This window comes from Venturia canescens, chromosome 10, assembly GCF_019457755.1.
Source record: "Venturia canescens isolate UGA chromosome 10, ASM1945775v1, whole genome shotgun sequence".
Classification (NCBI taxonomy): domain Eukaryota; kingdom Metazoa; phylum Arthropoda; class Insecta; order Hymenoptera; family Ichneumonidae; genus Venturia; species Venturia canescens.
Window position 1 is genome coordinate 18,685,276 of NC_057430.1, and position 16,562 is coordinate 18,701,837.

The 16,562-nt window shown below is 41.5% G+C and overlaps 1 protein-coding gene across 3 annotated transcripts in view; it reads left to right on the forward strand.

The window, feature by feature from the left end:
- Positions 1-5,495: 5,495 nt before the first annotated feature.
- The window catches only part of hig (hikaru genki), a 31,107-nt gene continuing 20,040 nt past the window's right edge, over positions 5,496-16,562 (forward strand). For 2 of the 3 annotated variants that reach the window (XM_043431087.1, XM_043431085.1), the window contains exons 1-3: positions 5,504-5,622; positions 9,893-9,984; positions 14,098-14,260. In XM_043431087.1, coding sequence (XP_043287022.1) covers positions 5,553-5,622; positions 9,893-9,984; positions 14,098-14,260 — 325 coding nt within the window. In that variant the 5' untranslated portion in view covers positions 5,504-5,552. Of the gene's footprint in view, positions 5,623-9,892; positions 9,985-14,097; positions 14,261-16,562 lie in introns of all 3 variants that reach the window. The other variant, XM_043431086.1, reaches the window with a different exon arrangement.

Genomic DNA, 16,562 nt, shown 5'->3' on the forward strand with positions numbered 1-16,562 from the left:
GTGAAATAAGAAATTTCGCGGAGCCTCACTCCGAGTCGCGTATAGAAAAAAACTGGATCCGTATAAGAGCGAGAGAACGAGCAGAATAGCTGAAAAGAAAATTTGAACGTGGATCGCGCGATGCGTGAAACCGTCAGGCAGTTAAACGACGGAAATATTCATTTCCGCAAATATATTTATTCGAAAGAGCGCGATGTTTCAAAAGCTTATTTCTATAATTAAGATATAAATATTATGTTTATTTGGCGTAGCCGTATACCTACCTACCGCGGCGGCGTGTTCAACTTGAGTTAGTTCCGGGTTGCGCGCCTGGATACGGTGTGATGACGGTGAATTTTGTTTTTCCGTACAATAATTGCTGGGTACAACCTTTCTCGTATATATATCGTCTTTTCAACCTGCTTTTCCTTATTCCGCTTACACTTATTTTTGTTACGAGGAGGAGCTATATAGATATAGATATATCGAGATATATAGGCCAGCAGGTGTGTCGGATGTCCGTATACGCTCGGATACGCGGAAGGTCTAACGAAAGAGCAGAAGTGAGTAGCGCGCGGGTGGAACATGCAGGCGAGAGAAAATAAAAAGGAAATAGAAGAAAGAGCAGGGAGCGAGGAAGTTCTCGGAGGGGGCATTTACCCTCGAGATTCCACCATTTGTCACGGTGCTCCGACGAAAAGTTCGATCCATCTTCCTTTTATGTCCGTGTCGGCAGAGTCTTTACTCCCAGCACCACCTACCACTAAGAAGGGGTGTTAAGAAACTCGGCGCTCGATCGTAAGCGTTTCGACTCGCTCAACTTTATTCCTCTCTTCGTTCTGCTTATTCTCTTGCTGCTGCACACCCGCCGTTCCTTCCCCTGCTTGCCGATGTTGCTTTTATTTCTCATTCCAATTTTCGTCCAAAACCGCGGCGTCCGTCTCGCTTCGTATTCCGTATTTTCCTAATACCCATACGATTATACGTTTGCTTCTATATATCTTGATCCCTCCTCTTTTCATGCATGTTTGAGGTTTGCGTTTTTGTGCGTTCCTCGGCTGTGCGCGTACATGAGAAACGCGAAAACAATGCTCGCGTGGACGCGAGGGTTACCCTTATTCCGAACCTTCTCCGCGGAATTGGAATTTTCTAACTCGTCGTCGTACACGCGCGCTCCTCCCCCGCGATCTTATGATATTTTACGGGCGCGGTTTTCTTGTCTCGCCGAGAATTATTCCTGCTCCGTTGGACACGTTGAAAAAGCGTTACGAGAGCGTTAAAAATACCAAACAAGGTTAATTCTCTCGCTTATCTCTTGCTCCCTTCTCCTTCGACCCGCCTGCGAACCATCCAATTTCTTATCTATATTTAAATTATGTTAATTTAATTTTCGCCCGAATTTTCTCATGCAATAGTAATATATTACTTTTCAAATTTTATTATTATGCAATGGATGGATAAGTTCCGCGGGATTTACTGCTATTTAGTTGAAGGGCGTGATAATCTTCGGGTGCTGCTGGTCGTCGAGGAGATCTCTCGAAGAGCGAAGAGAAACGAGGGAGAAAGTTCGTATAAAGGCGTTGAAGCCTAGCGGAAAGTTTCGTAATTAACGTTGCCGGTCGACGGTGCGGACATACTCCGGTACGCGATAGAGACCATGAGATATAGACAGAAGGAAAAAAATTGAAAAAGTGGGAAAAGGAAGGAGTTGGCGAAGGCGATGAAAAATAAGAAATAATAAGGGCGGATGAGAGGCTAAAAGAAAGTCTTTTAAAATTCATGTGTATATAGAGGAGCTTGAAATAGCAGTGAGAAACCGCGGTTTTGAAAAATCGAAAAATTATGTGAAAAAAAAACAACGGGGGATGGGAGATATAGAGAAAAATTTATATAATATGTAACGACATCGCCAAACGTACCATAGCCTCAAGTAGGTTGAATCAAGAGAGACCCCGCGCGGTTAAATTCAATATAACTAGTCTCTGCGCAGCGGTCTCCTCTTCTCAAGCGCCGCCTCGAATAATCGAAAAACGCGCGCGGAAGAAACGGAGAGACGAGAGGACGCGCGCTAACTGTGAATCCCTTCTAATGATAAACAATCACAATTAGGCCAGCAACAACACGAGCCTAATTGAATATTCGTCGATTTAATTTATCAACCTTATTGCGATTACGGAATTCCTTAATTGCTACAATTGAATTTCGGTGCTTGATGAAAATAACGAGCAAGGAAAAATCAGATCAGTGAGAGTTTATATTGCTGTCTTTGAAAGTAGTATACGCGGTTAAAATGAAACAAATTGTTTATTTATTCATTTTTAAGACCGTAATCTCAAATTTTTAAAACTTATCCGTAAAATCATATTTGTGTAACAAGATACACGACTTGGAAAAAAAAATTAATCACGTGTGAAAAAAACCGCGGATTTACCAAAAAATGAAATTTCCACGTGTATAGGAAAAATTTACGAATAGAATGTCGATTATATCTTTTTTCGTTTGCGAATGCGAGCGTGTCGATTTTTGACGCGATTGAGTTTTATACGGAGTTTCTGTACTCTATATAGTATAGATGTTACGATACGCAGCTTGGAGAGATGTAGTATATGCAATAAGAGTAGTGCAATCGCTCTCGTTTTTTATTCTTATTTTTTAGCTTTAACCCTTGAGACTTTCTCTGGTTCTTGTGCAATCTTGATGCAACTCCGACGTAAACGAAGAGAGAGAGGGAGGAAGGAACAAGTTGAGTTACGCGAGAGATCCGAGCTGGTTATATAGCCAGAAAGAGCTGGAGCTACTAACGGGCTGGATAACGTTTTCACTTTGTCCTGGTGGATCGATCCTCCACGAATGGATGCGGAGAGAGGGAGAGGAAAGGAGAGAGATATTTCGAATCGTCGTAACGTATAGCAAGAATCGCTAGACAGCTGTAGCAGGTAGAGTAGTCGTTGGGGATAGCAAACCAGAGAGCATCCCCCCAGCAGCCAGGAAGTGAGAGTTCCACGTCTATATATATACCATTTTCCCCGTGGAATCTTTATTAGGTCGATAAGTTTCTCGCCCTCGCTCTCGGATCTCTTGACGAGGCGGGACTCTACGAAGAGGAGGGAGCGTTATCCCCGAGGCTTCTAAGCTTTTTCGCTCACCCTTCACAGATATGTACGTCCCGCGTGGCCTACAGGTACAAGGGTGAACTCGTGGAATCACCACCAAAATCTCTCGAGGCTTACTCGTCGTATTGCATTTTATATAAATCTCTCTTTCTAGCTCACTTCCTCTTTTCCCCATTTCGCAGTGGCAATGTCAATTCATTTTTCATTTTTTCTTCCATCTCACCGCTTATAGTTAATGGTATTCAAAAATGTTTCTTTACTTTGGAATTTTCTGAAATAATCAGTATACAGATATCGTAGAAAATATTACGGAGTATTTCGTCTTCACTTATAATTTTCGAAAAATAGGAGAATAAGGATTTTCGGAGTCGTGCGAGGTCGTGCGAAAAACTGGTTGCGCACAAAACGGTTCAGGCTTATATCGTTAGCTCGGATTATGACTGTACCTACGTAAGTATAAATCGTATATGTGTGTCTGCATCCGTGCGAAATTCATAGAACCCCATCGCTTCGAGTTTTATCCCGAGTCTGTATTACGTTGAACGCGCGCTCGACGAGCTACCCTGGGGAATGATTTACAAGGGGTGGTTAAGAATATCGCGCGCGCGTATGAAACGTATACACACGTTTGCTGCACATAGCTGTCTTTCTCACCATGAAAATCTTTTCCTCATTTTACGGGTAAAGAAAAAGAATGCGGCGTTGGAGGGGCGGATGGTGATGAAAAAAAAAAAAAAAAAAAAAAAACAAGGGCCCTGCTCTCATCACTGGGTATCTCGAGACTCATTCTTCGAGACGAGCGGGGAATAAATAATGCGGCGAGATCTCTGCGCTTCCCGAGAAGAGCACCCTGTCGCACGGGCAAGCCCTATTTGAAAAGAGCTTCTGGGGAAGGCGGGTTATATGTTTATATATTCATATATAGAAAAGTTCCGCGGGGACAAGGTAAATCGTGGCAAGCTCCGACGATCCTTCCTCCTCCCTCTCGAAAGAGCAAGAAAAAAAGCATTAATCATTCTGCTGCGTAAAGTCGCGCGTGCGATACACACAACGGTCGTTGCTGGTCGTACGAGTATAACAAACATTGACGAGTTTCGAAGAGAATGCTTGACAAACTCTTATTCTTCGCGCTCGCGCGTACGATGAAAAAAACAGAGAAATTAATTTAATTCGGACGCGGATTCCCTCCTCGAACGTTGTGCCATGGAAATTTCGGCTGACCGAACAAACACGTCACACGTCCGTACGTGTACTACGCCTATCCTATACCTTTAAATAGTACAAAAGTATATTTATATGCAAGTTGAAATGCTAAATCGATGAGACTCGCGATAAAACAGAGAACAGATGTATCCGCGCGTTTTTAATTTTCGATTCGGTGTAAACTGCTGCGACCGTCGTCGTACCTACTCGACACCCTTTGCAACCGTAGTTCGGATTTGCGAAAATTCCAATCGTATATGCATTATTACGAATAAGAAATACCACGCGCGCAACGGTGGATTATTTTTGTCCGCGCCGCTGTTTCAGGCTGCTCGGGAGAAAAATCCATTTCAGCGCTGTGCATCGGTGCGCTCATTGTTTCCTCCCCTCCCCGTGTCGTGTAACCTGCTTCCCTCCGAGCTCGTTCCGTTTTCAAATTATTTCTCCGCAGCGATAATCCTTCTAATGGTAGACTAATTGAAGCAGCAGGTCTTCGCGGTCAGTGAAATCGCAAAAGAAAACAAATGAGATCCGGACGCTAAGTGTACGAAGAGCGCGGCGAGACAGGAGCGATAGGAAGGGCGCGGAGAGTGGAAAAAGCACACACATACCGCATATAATAATGTTGGAGGATGGCAAGTTTGGAATGGAAGTGGCAAGAGCGCGCTTGCGCTCGAGCTCGCGCTCTTCGGGGCGAGCCTCGTCGCGCTGATGGAAACAAACTTGGGCTTGCCTCGACTTCTCCGCATCTCACCCCTCGATTCCGCTTCGACCCCTGAACCATCCACCCCCGAGAGACGAGAATTCACCAGCATCAGTTTTGCAACATCCGTACATGAGTTCGGACACGGATCTTTGGCAATCCGGAAGTGAAAAACCGGCTCCGCGTGAAATTATGTACACCGGTCACGTATATATTTTTCAATCTCCTCATTCCTCCTATTTGCGGTCAGAGGAATAAAGTATATTTATCGTTCATGAGTGAAACCAGTGGATTACGCCAAACGCCAAACGGACGTGCAAATAAATCATGTTTTAATCCCAATATTCATTCATTTTTATCATTATTCATTTGTCACGCATAAGCTTTTTTTTTTTTGCCATTTTCAACGTCTTCAGCAGTGCGAAGATACAAAATCTTTGAAATCTAATTGTGTAGGAGGAGGAAAGAGGGGGAGGGGGGAGGAGGAGGAGGAGGAGGAGGAAGGGTAAAAAGAGCGAAATAGTAGAATAGAATAAAAGTCATATTATTCGAGGATGCTGATTGCCTCCTGGTATGTGTTTCTTTTACGGCTGACCATCGTCGGTGTTTGCTATGCGAAACAAGGTGAGGCTATATCTTCTCGTTAAATATCCATTTCATCTCACTTTCTATTAAAAATATTCAACACCGTACCATCCCCACCGTATGTTTTGAATCTTTTTTCTCCTGTCGTCGTCGCCTCAAGATCCTATAATTACTCTGCCCGCCCGCGGGTAATTCAAACTTTTTCAATCTGTATGATCAAGGAGAAGCTTTCTCAGGATTTCAGCGCGTTTTGTATATGCTTTCGAATATAATTTGAAGCATGAATCTTTTGTCGAAGGATTATCGTTGGCGGAATAAGGCTCTGAGAGATGCATGAAGTGTCCAATGTGATAAGCTACGCGGCGTCACACAAAAACAGCTCGCGCGGCAACACGTGCAACAATAATGCCAATGCACGCGGACAAGAAAGCAATCAAGACGGGTCAAATCGATTTTGCGTATAATAATAGGAAAAGTTTTCAGCATCAGAAGAGCGTGTGTAATAGCGGGCGGCTGATGAAAAAAAAAAAAAAAAAAAAAAAAAAATGAAAAACATCGGGCCAGTGTTGACCGACTGTCGCTTCGTTCAACATATGCACCTTGCTCCCACCAAAGCTCATACCCGCGCTGACGCCTCGAGGCCTAGTCCGATTATTTTTTAAGCCCAATATAACCATGCACGTATCGCAACGAGCGATCCCGAACTAAAACACTCTCTTGTATTATATACCGCAAAGGGATAACACCGCGATATTCATGGGATTGTATACGCCATGCACCAGAGCTATACGTTAATTTATCCTCGAATTGTCTCATTTTCACGTAACTCGTATGCTCACCCCATCGGCCGAACCGACCCTTTCTTTTTTATCTCCCTATTCCCTTATTCATCGTCCCCTGCGCGACACACCTATACCCAGCACATACCGGCACATACCGCGAAACAAGCTTAAAAGCTCCAAGCGCGTTCTCATCAATCTCAACACATTTCACATTTGTCCCGAGGCGCATATTAACTGCCAACGAATTTATAACCCGCCGCCGCCGCCGCCGCCGCCGCGACGCACCGCACCGCACCCCCCTTACAGATCGATATAGCTCGGCTTTCGTGTATATCGATTAAACCGCGCGATCTATGCGAATGTCACGAATTTTCTGTCCTTTAGATGTATTTATTGTGGTTACTGTGCAGCCGCGGTGCGGTTAGACCGCACCGATTACCGATATGCCGCATCGAGGTGACCTTGATTTCACCATGATAAATTTCAAGTGTCGTTGCATCGAGCGACCGTGTATATCTGATCGACGATAACGCAGGTGTGAATCTTGATTAAACCGATCACAGAAAAGATAGGTCCGATCATATTTTCGAAATATATACGCAAATACAAAATGAAAAAGCGGCGTAAACACGGATGAGTGAGCGGCAGAAAGAATAACTCGCTCGAGTCAGTTGCGGAGTCGAATTCCTCGTGTTTCGCAGTAGTAAAGGTACGAGAGTGGTCAGCCGCGGTAGTAAGAATAAACCCCGCGCGCCGATCACCGAAATTCCTTCGATCTAACAATCTCTATTCTATTGTATGACCGAATATATTATAATTTCTCCGTACCAGCACCAGAACAATAATCTTCATCCTTTCCCGCGGTGTCTGATCTCCTGTTGTTCAATATAGGAAAAATTTTCGGGCGAATTGATCGAACGAAAACGCCTGGTTCGCGGTGGGCGGACATTGTTATACTTTAACACAAAAACATCTGAAAAGGATTAGTTTGTGTAAGGCAAGGTATACGCGGCGACGATTATAATAGTTTCGAAGGTATGTGTGTTGTGTGTGTTTGGCGAGCGACCGCTGCACCGCGCCGCTTATGTTGTTCTTCCTCCTTCGACGAGTTATACGAGGGGGCTGAAAGAGAATGTGGCGAGAGATGTGCATGCCCTAGTTAGATCGATGCACAAAACACCGTACTACACGTTTCGTATACTATCCGTTTTTCGTACGCGCGCGATACATTTATACTCAAATCCCGTTCGACCTGTCCAACCTTCGTCGCCACCCATATTTCGAGGTGTATTTCAGCTTACTGTTATCGTTAAACCCGCGCTTTCGGAACAACGCTCGCGAAAACCGAGTTTCTCAATCGAGAGCAGAACGATGCGCATACCCGGCAAATGACAAAAATTTTCCGTACGGGAGACCAACGCGAGATTAACTGCCATTTGCCATATCATTCTCTGCATTCGGAGATTATATAATCGAACGAATTTCCCTATAACGCTTTATTTCCTCTTGCATTGTTACAACTCGGATACGCACTAAACTTGCTATAGTGTTTTAGGATGAAAAATGCCAAAAGGGAGCGATATCATATTGCAAACGATTGGCGTATATCTCGCGCAAGACAAGATAATGCGTTCGCGTGACTTTTTTATATAATAATTATCGAGCCTCCGGAAAGCGGTGGTTGCGCGCAGGAATAAATGTAAATGCTAAATTGCGAAGATATCGTTTCCGTGCGAGGAACAACGAGAAAACGTTCTCAACCGTACGGGTTAATTAATATTATCGGATATGGGGTTCGAGCTGCGCGTCGAATATTGATTAATTAGAGAGTGCGCGGGGGAAACAAGAGGAGGAGGAGGATGGCGTCGACTTGTTGTTTACCAGCAGGAGAGAATCGAATATATTATCGGTTCATGTTTCGTCAATGCGTGTTCTACCGCCTCTGTTCATCCTTATATTTCTATCCCTCTTTTCTTGCTTCATTTCCCTCCCTCTCTCTCTCTCTCTTATTCTCATTCCCTTCCTATATTATCTATGTACATCGCGTAGAGAAAGTTTAAGCTGCGACGCAAAGTGAAATTGGATTAAAACTTGGCACAGCGTCTGTCCTATCCACTTCGATTTGAACCCTTACATGTACAAAGCATATAAACACGTAACGCGAAGACGGCACACCCCTGTCAAGTTGATTTCATTACTTTGACCGACATATTATATTAACGCATATTAGCGAATCCAACCGACCTTTTGTTTTATTTTCTTTCTCTCTCTCTATTTCGTGAGACTCGTTGATCACTTGGCGGATAACTCGTATCGAACCACACTCCTTATCCAATCAATTTACACCTATTCTCTCACTTGAGATGTAATATATATTATTAAATCATTTACCTATCGTGGGAGTTCACGCTTACGTTACTTTACTTGACTATAGCGTATAACTCCGATACGCATTATATTCATTCGCTTCGTACCTTAACATTTTTCACTATATATTATATCGAGTACAGACACGTTGCATATTTTTTTCATACAAAAACTATATAAATGCCTGAAATCTTGTAATAACGATGACAGTAGAAAATTTTATTGCTAGAAAAGTTGAGTTCTGTAAACTTGTTGTTGTTGTTGTTGTTGTTGTTGTTGTTGTTGTTAGTTTATTAGCGCGTACATACAGGACGGCGGTATTTTTTCCGCATCGACGAGAGTGTATGCTGTCAGGATCATGCAACCGAAAAACAATAATTGCAGGTATATAGGCGTAAAAAGGATGATGAAAAAGAGAAGAGAGTCTTATCAGCACGAAAGACCAGATCATGTTAGCGAATAAAGCGTTCGTTATTTCCTCTTTCTCAATTCATATTTCCATTTTCATGGTGTCGTCTCGACCCCAGCACTATTCTCATTCGCGAAAAATTCCTGACGCGCCCCAAAAACTAAACCTGCTTTCAGCGGAGTGCCGTTGCTCGCAACGGGCGTACGTATGAGTGTATAACGTTACTCTCTGTCAGACACCGCACACACGCACGCGCGCCGACGCGCATGTACGCCCTGTCGATGGGCTATTTTTGATTTTCATTACGTACAGTGTTTTCGCACTTTTGAAATTCGATAAATTCCTCTTTTTTGCCCCTAATCCTTCCTCTTGTTTCGCTCTCGTTTCGATTGAGCTGGGCGCACACCTTTTTGCGACCAAGTCAATGATACAGTAATTCTACAGGCCTAGATTTTTCAGTCGCGTGCAAACATTTTCGTAATGACTTTTCACAACGAGCTCAGTACCAAAGTCAATGGTTAACTAACGAGATTTTTACGAATTTCACGAAAAGTTGTGGAAATTTTCCTACGCCGTCTCTGTAAAAATTTCATGCGAATTTGCGGGGGGCGGGGGATAAATGTACTTTTTCTCTCAAGATTTATTTTTATATACAGCATTTTTGTCGTTTTTTTTTTTCGTGATTCTTTTTAAATTCTTCCAACTGTAATTGGTATACTTTTTCTGAGCGACGCGCATGTTTTTTTTTAAGTTACAGATAAGGACAGCGGCGCTCAGAGAGAGTGCAAGCTCGATGGCCTTCATCCGCTCATCATTATCACCTATAGAAATATTACCATATCAGTGAGTAAAACCAAACGTTGGGACTTAAAACTTGAAAAATAATAAGTACGACTGTTGGTGGAAATATATATTTTCATTAAAAACTCAGAAGTTTTGACTGAAAAATTGTTGTGTAATACGGAGGGGAGAGAGAGAGAGAGAGAGAGGCAGCCGAAAAATACTTTTATTATAAAACAACGAAAAAAAAGGTGGCCCAGAACGAAATCCTTGATAGAGGCACTTGAGTAACTAACGTCTCGAGATGTAAGAGCAATTGAAGCAAGTTCGGAATAAGGCTTCCTAAAAGTTTTAATGATCTCTCCGAATATTCTCATTTTTCCCACAGCTCGTTCAAATATTTGGTCAACCTCCGTTCATGGTTTTCCTCGTTCCTTATAAATCTTGTGCACTTTACAAATTTATACATACTACGTATGTATAAATAATGTGATAAATTTTGAGAGTTTTCGAGATAAACAATAATCCGGATGAGGAGGGTTGTTCAACGAAGAAAATGGAAATTCGTTGATCGAGCCTGAAACGGCGAAGACCGGTTCGACTGATCCGCGATCGCTCGGCGCTGACGCTAATGTCGCGGAGAAGATGTCACGAACGATCGTGTTCGCCAGGGCGCACCACCCGTGTTTAGAGAATATATAAGCTCTTGCCGTTCTCCTATGAAATAATCTGTCGGTGATGTCCGCGAAAATTGTTTCGCGAAAGGGAGGTCCGAATGTCAAAAACAGACGAGGAGGGTCACGGCGAAATGTTTAGCTTCATCGGCAGGCTATTACAACGAGTCTTATCCGTGCGCGCGCGGTATACTTGCATAAATTGTTCCAAGACGCTTCCAAGAAGTGAGAGAACGAGGGGAAAGTAGAAAAGGACGTACGCTCGCATTTTCCGGAGGGATGAAATATAGTACGAACCAGCCAATTCGTAACCAAATAAGCCGCCGCTCCTGCTTCTATTTTCCAACCGTTTCAACCGTTATTTTTTTCAATCCATTAGAAGCAGCCCTGGAAGAAAGGGCTTTGAAGAAAAAAATATATATATATATATAAAATACCAGCACCCGTCCTTTTAACATATAACTTGCTTTGGTATACTTGATTGAGGCACATTCGCGCACATACGCATACCCCAGCCTTGTTCTTTGGATAAAAGCGTTGAAAAATTTCGGATGTCGCGGGTATTTTCATCCAACTTTCGTACCCTCTTATATATGCCATTATAACGACGAGACGAGCGGCGAGCCATAAGACACGCCGGTTTAGAGCGGAGTATAGCGACGAGCGCTATCATTACACGTCATAACAAAACTCTGCGTGCACGCGGAACAAACGAATGATCTTTTTTCACCTTCGCCGGCTATACTTTCTTTTTACGCGTAGAAGAGATGCATGCAAATTTTTTGCGGCGTGACTTCCCAATATTTGGCGCATTAAAATTGTCTTGACACAATATATTACTCGCGCGTTATAGCGCGCGGATCCCGTTTCATCCCGCCTTAACCGCGATATTATAATAGATATAATCATAAATTGAGAGCCGTCGCAATTCGCGCTCTCGATAAAATGCATTTAGTACGTTACTCCAGGATTATGCGCCATACGCGCGTATGTATAGTCGAATAAAATATCTATACTGGCGAGTAAATCATATTTCCTAAATACGTACTGCATGACTACATAAGACGATTGCCTTAGCCCCTTGTGTCGAAAGTGAAAAAATAAAAGATCAAACGGTGAAAAAAAATTTTTCAAGCGGAAACGAAAAAAAAAGTACGAGCAGGAGAGAGTGGGTGCACGGAGGTCGAAAAACGGTTCATGCGCGATTCTTTTATTTCTTATTGCACCCTGCTCGACAAGGTTCGCCGAGCTAGGGCGACGTTTAACTTCAAAGGTGAAAACTTTGGCTCCGGGGCATCCACCGTGTTGGATGGACCGATGGGGTAGGGGTAGAAATCGCGACAGAGGTTGCCGCATGCAAGTGTACACACGGTACGTGGCTCCAACGAAGCATTGAAAAATGAAAAAATTTCATCGCATACCTTCTGTTCTCCCTTTCTCCCTCTCGTCTATTTTCTGCCGGTTTATTTCTCTTTTTTTGCTGTGACGTAACTATACGCGTTTCGCAAGCTCAAGGGAAAAAAGTGACGACTGCGATCGGAGTAAAATTGTTTCCCACGAGGGATCTGCTACAAATTGTATACCTTCGGTTTGCGCATACACATATTCGCATACTAGACTGGGCCAAAAAAAATCAATATTTTTTTTCCAAAAAATATATCGAGAATAATAATGAATTGAAAATTTACGTGAATCTTCTTGAACAGCGCTTAATTATGTGTGAAAAATTTGGAGAGGTTTCACCGCCTGGTAATCGAGATATTCATTGTTGAAAATGACAAGGTTAAACATGGGCTCTTATGGAAGCTTTCAAAAAATTGCTAACTTCAACAATAAATATCTCAATTTCACGACGGTGAATCATCGGCATATCCCGCCAGAAGTTTAATACTGTCGTAAGCTTTCTGTTTAAAAAATTTTTATGTGCAAAGTTGGAAAATAGTTTTAACATAAGATACGCTTCAACCTCCTTAATTTTAAGAGATCTATCATTGCCGTTTTTGATTTTTTTGCGTGATTCGATGTTTTACGTCAAAACTGCTAGGAGATTGAAGCGAAAAGAATTTACTTCCATTCATTTTTATATAAAATTGAATTCCCTACAAAAAAGGTCTGATTAAAAATTTTCTTCAGACGAGTCGTTTTCGAGTTATTAAGCTTTTTAAATCGACATGTTTTTTTCGATTTGACTGTTTTACTTTGAAATTTTGTAACTATCGAATCAATGAATATAAAAATGAGACCATGACAAATTCTTGAAGCAAATTTGATGCTCTACAAAAAAGGTCTCTTAGCATTTTTCCCTAAATTTACTTCTTCAGGAGTTATTCACGATTGAAATAGAAAAAAAAATGACACTTATTAATTTCTTAAGAATATTATTCTCAATTAGAATATTAAAATATATTAATTAAGAATATTAAGATATATTATTCTTTCGTAAGATACTTTCGTAAGATGAAAGACGAAGAGCAACTTCAGTACTTACTACTATAGTCATTAGTGAGTATCGGAAAAAATACCCGAAAATATGAGTTATAATTGTGTTTAAAATGAATTTTTTATAACCTGTTACTTAAATTGTCACAATCTGGTTTTTCATTCATATAAATGTATCAAATAATAAAAATAAATAATTTTTTACTGAAATATTACTCTTAGAAAATAAAATTACGTTTTTTGTTGAGAAAATATCAATTAAGAATAAATTTATATTTATTGTTAAATTCAGATACTTTTGTGATAATATTGTTAGAATAAGGATGAATATTGATAGATTTTTTATGATAAATGATAAATGTTGATTGAAAAAGTCAATATGGTGCGTGAAGTGAAAAATAATTGAGTAAGGAAGAAAAAACTTGAGATTTCATTTTTTTTCTATGCAATCGTGAATAATAACTCCTGAAGAAGTAAATTTAGGAAAAAATACTGAGAGAACTTTTTTGTAGGAAATTCAATTTTATATAAAAATGAGTGGAAATAAATTCTTTTCACTTCAATCTCCTAGCAGTTTTGACGTAAAACATCGAATAATGCATAAAAATTAAAAACGGCAATGAATGATAGACCTCTTAAAATTAATATTAAGGGCTCTAACTTTCACCAATTTTTTTTTCATCATTCTGAATAATATTCTCGATATATTTTTTGGCCCAGTCTAATATACACATTTATTTACATTATATGCGACGAGAAAAAAACTTCAACTTTTTGTCTATATGCAGGGGCTAACATTAGTGCGTAAATTCAAATTGTATCCTGTTAGCCTTTTTTTTTTTTTTTTTTTTTTTTATTATTATTATTTTACCGTTTTAAGATTTTCGAGATTAGAAAAAGCAATAAGACAATCAATAAGTATCGGTGCAATATCGAGGAAAAACCGATAAAACCACGCTTTTATAAATAAAACGAAATTTGTCGAAGTTGGTACAGTTGTTTCAGAGTTGCACTCTGTCTGTCTCTCTCTCGTTCTTGATCTCTGTCTATGTGACGGTTTCAGGCGGATAAGATAACGGTGCCCCATGGTGAGCGCGTGACTGCGAGATGTCGCGAGCTGGGCAGATACAAGCTCATGGGGGATCCACTTCTGCAATGTCGTAACGGAGCTTGGAACGGAAAGCCCCCGTCGTGCATACCGACTACCGCCATCTCTAATTACACCGGTGTGTATACATTAGTGTTCTATTATCCATAATGTTAGCTTTAAACGCGAGGCTCTCGAGAAATATTTTATAAAATACGTATGCCGCATCGCTCATTCATTGTGAGATTTCTGTCAATCGCAATTATTTGAGACAAACGGTGCGGCGTCTTCGAGTCCATTCGAGGCATATTCGAATGAGCAGGACACCCGGTATATAGTCTCGTTCGCTGCTGTTCCGCTTCTCTCTTTGCGGAACCCCCAGGACACGTGACAAATCCCGACCCTTCTTTGAGCATTATCAAGCGCTTTCCACTGTTTTCCGTCCGTTTCGTGTCTCGCCTAGCCGCGCGACCTTCTTATTCTAGCCCTTTCATATTTTATACCATCATTCAGCATTGCGTGTTACGAAATGTAATAAATTCAACATGGTCGTAAATTAATCTTGCTGAGGAGGCAAGCACAGTGCAACATAGCTGCTTATATCTCCCGCGACCCTCTCTGTGTACTATACCTGCGTATAAAGTGACTAATTTTTCTCACAAACGATTCTTCGGGGTAGCCGGGAATCATTAATGATGAGAAATTGAACCGTGAAAAAAGAACGACGCGCGGGCTCTCACAACGTTTAAATTCGAATTTGGCGGTGTGCTGCGAAAGAACGCGCGATGCGAAACCGCAACAAATTAATTTCGTGATAATCTCCATCACGAAACACTCGTTCGCTCATCCAATTTTTTCTCTCCCTCGCTCGACGTTTATTTCGCGGTGGGACTCGATCGAAACCTCTTGCTTTTTACACCCAGGATATTTAGATTTTTGGCACAATACATTTTTTGACACGCGAAAGAGTGCTGGAAAAACTCGATGCGATAATATTTGAATGGTGAACTGAAAGAGAGAGAGAGAGAGAGAGAGAGAGAGAGAGAGAGAGAGAGAGAGCGGCGCAGGCTGTCAAGGTGAAGTACGGGACGAAAGGATTCGGCAATAAGCGGGACAAGTAAAGGGGCTCGCAGGATGCTTGGAAACTTGGAAAAATCAGACTGCATGGGAGTTGGCGCGACTGTGCGCTCGTGACTGCTTTTGCGCGCGTTGTTTTATTGTACTTAACTTTCCAAATCACGTAGTGACTGTTCCCTGCATTACTTACGCGACAATAACCGACAACCTCCGCCCCGCGCGGTGAGAACCTCTTTATCGCTGTTCGGGAGGCAAAGGGCGCAGGCAACTCCGCAACGTTCGATCACCGCGAGAACAATTTGACTCGAAATTCTCAACTGGTTGCGGCTCCTCATTTCCCCCTGTGGCCGTTGCAAGCCCTGCTGCATAACGATCCCTTCGGACGAGACCATACATATTGTGATGGAAATTTTCCTGACTTGTCACAAAATCAAATTATTCCGCACATACCGTTTTATAATTTCGAGAAAAGATCTTATTCTCGTGGGCGCCAGTCACCGCAGTGACACACAGTATGATTGGAGGAAAATGATAGTTTACCGGTTTGGCTTGCAGCGGGAAGGGCGTAGTGATCCGGAGAATAAATAATTGACAAGAGCACCATGCACACTTGATATAAATAATTGTCAGTTTATTATTCTTAAGTCACTTTTCAACAATTATTAACAGAATCTGGGAAAATTAATCACGCTTAACAAAAGAAAATGAAAAATAACAAATTTATCGCGAGGAGAATTTTACCAGCAGAAGAAATCACGAATTAAGGTATTCCTTTGACGAACCCAAAAAAATTCATTTCTATTTACAGTTGAGTACAAGTGCATGCGAATAGATTGGCGAAATTTCAGGTCAGGTTATCGAACATTCAACGAAGAATTAAAATTTCAAAAATCATAAAATTAATACGTGAGCTTACGGAGATTCCATCATTACCACATTTCTATTAAATAATTCATACACCGAATGTCTCGAAATTCCTCATACAAACTGTCTCACGGATAGAAAAAAAATGTAATAAGGAATTCATAGCGATGATAAAGATAAAGGGTTACCGAATGTTGAAAAGAGATATTAACAGTAGAAGTTGGAAAAACGGCAGTAGCAGAAGCATCTCCCATATATATAACAGCGACTTCTCAGAGGTTGGGAATCAGTCCAAATTTCGAGTGTCCTAGTTTGCGAGACGAAAAAATACGGTCCTGCGAAAGGAATACTTTAAACCGAAAGACGGGAGAAAAAGATGCGAATTCACAATCTCACTCTGTCGTCTTCACACACTGCTCGATCGGGATCCTACACTCAATATGGATCTACTCGTGACCAAAAAATTTGTTATAGGAGGAATCTTTCTCCTCACTTACTAC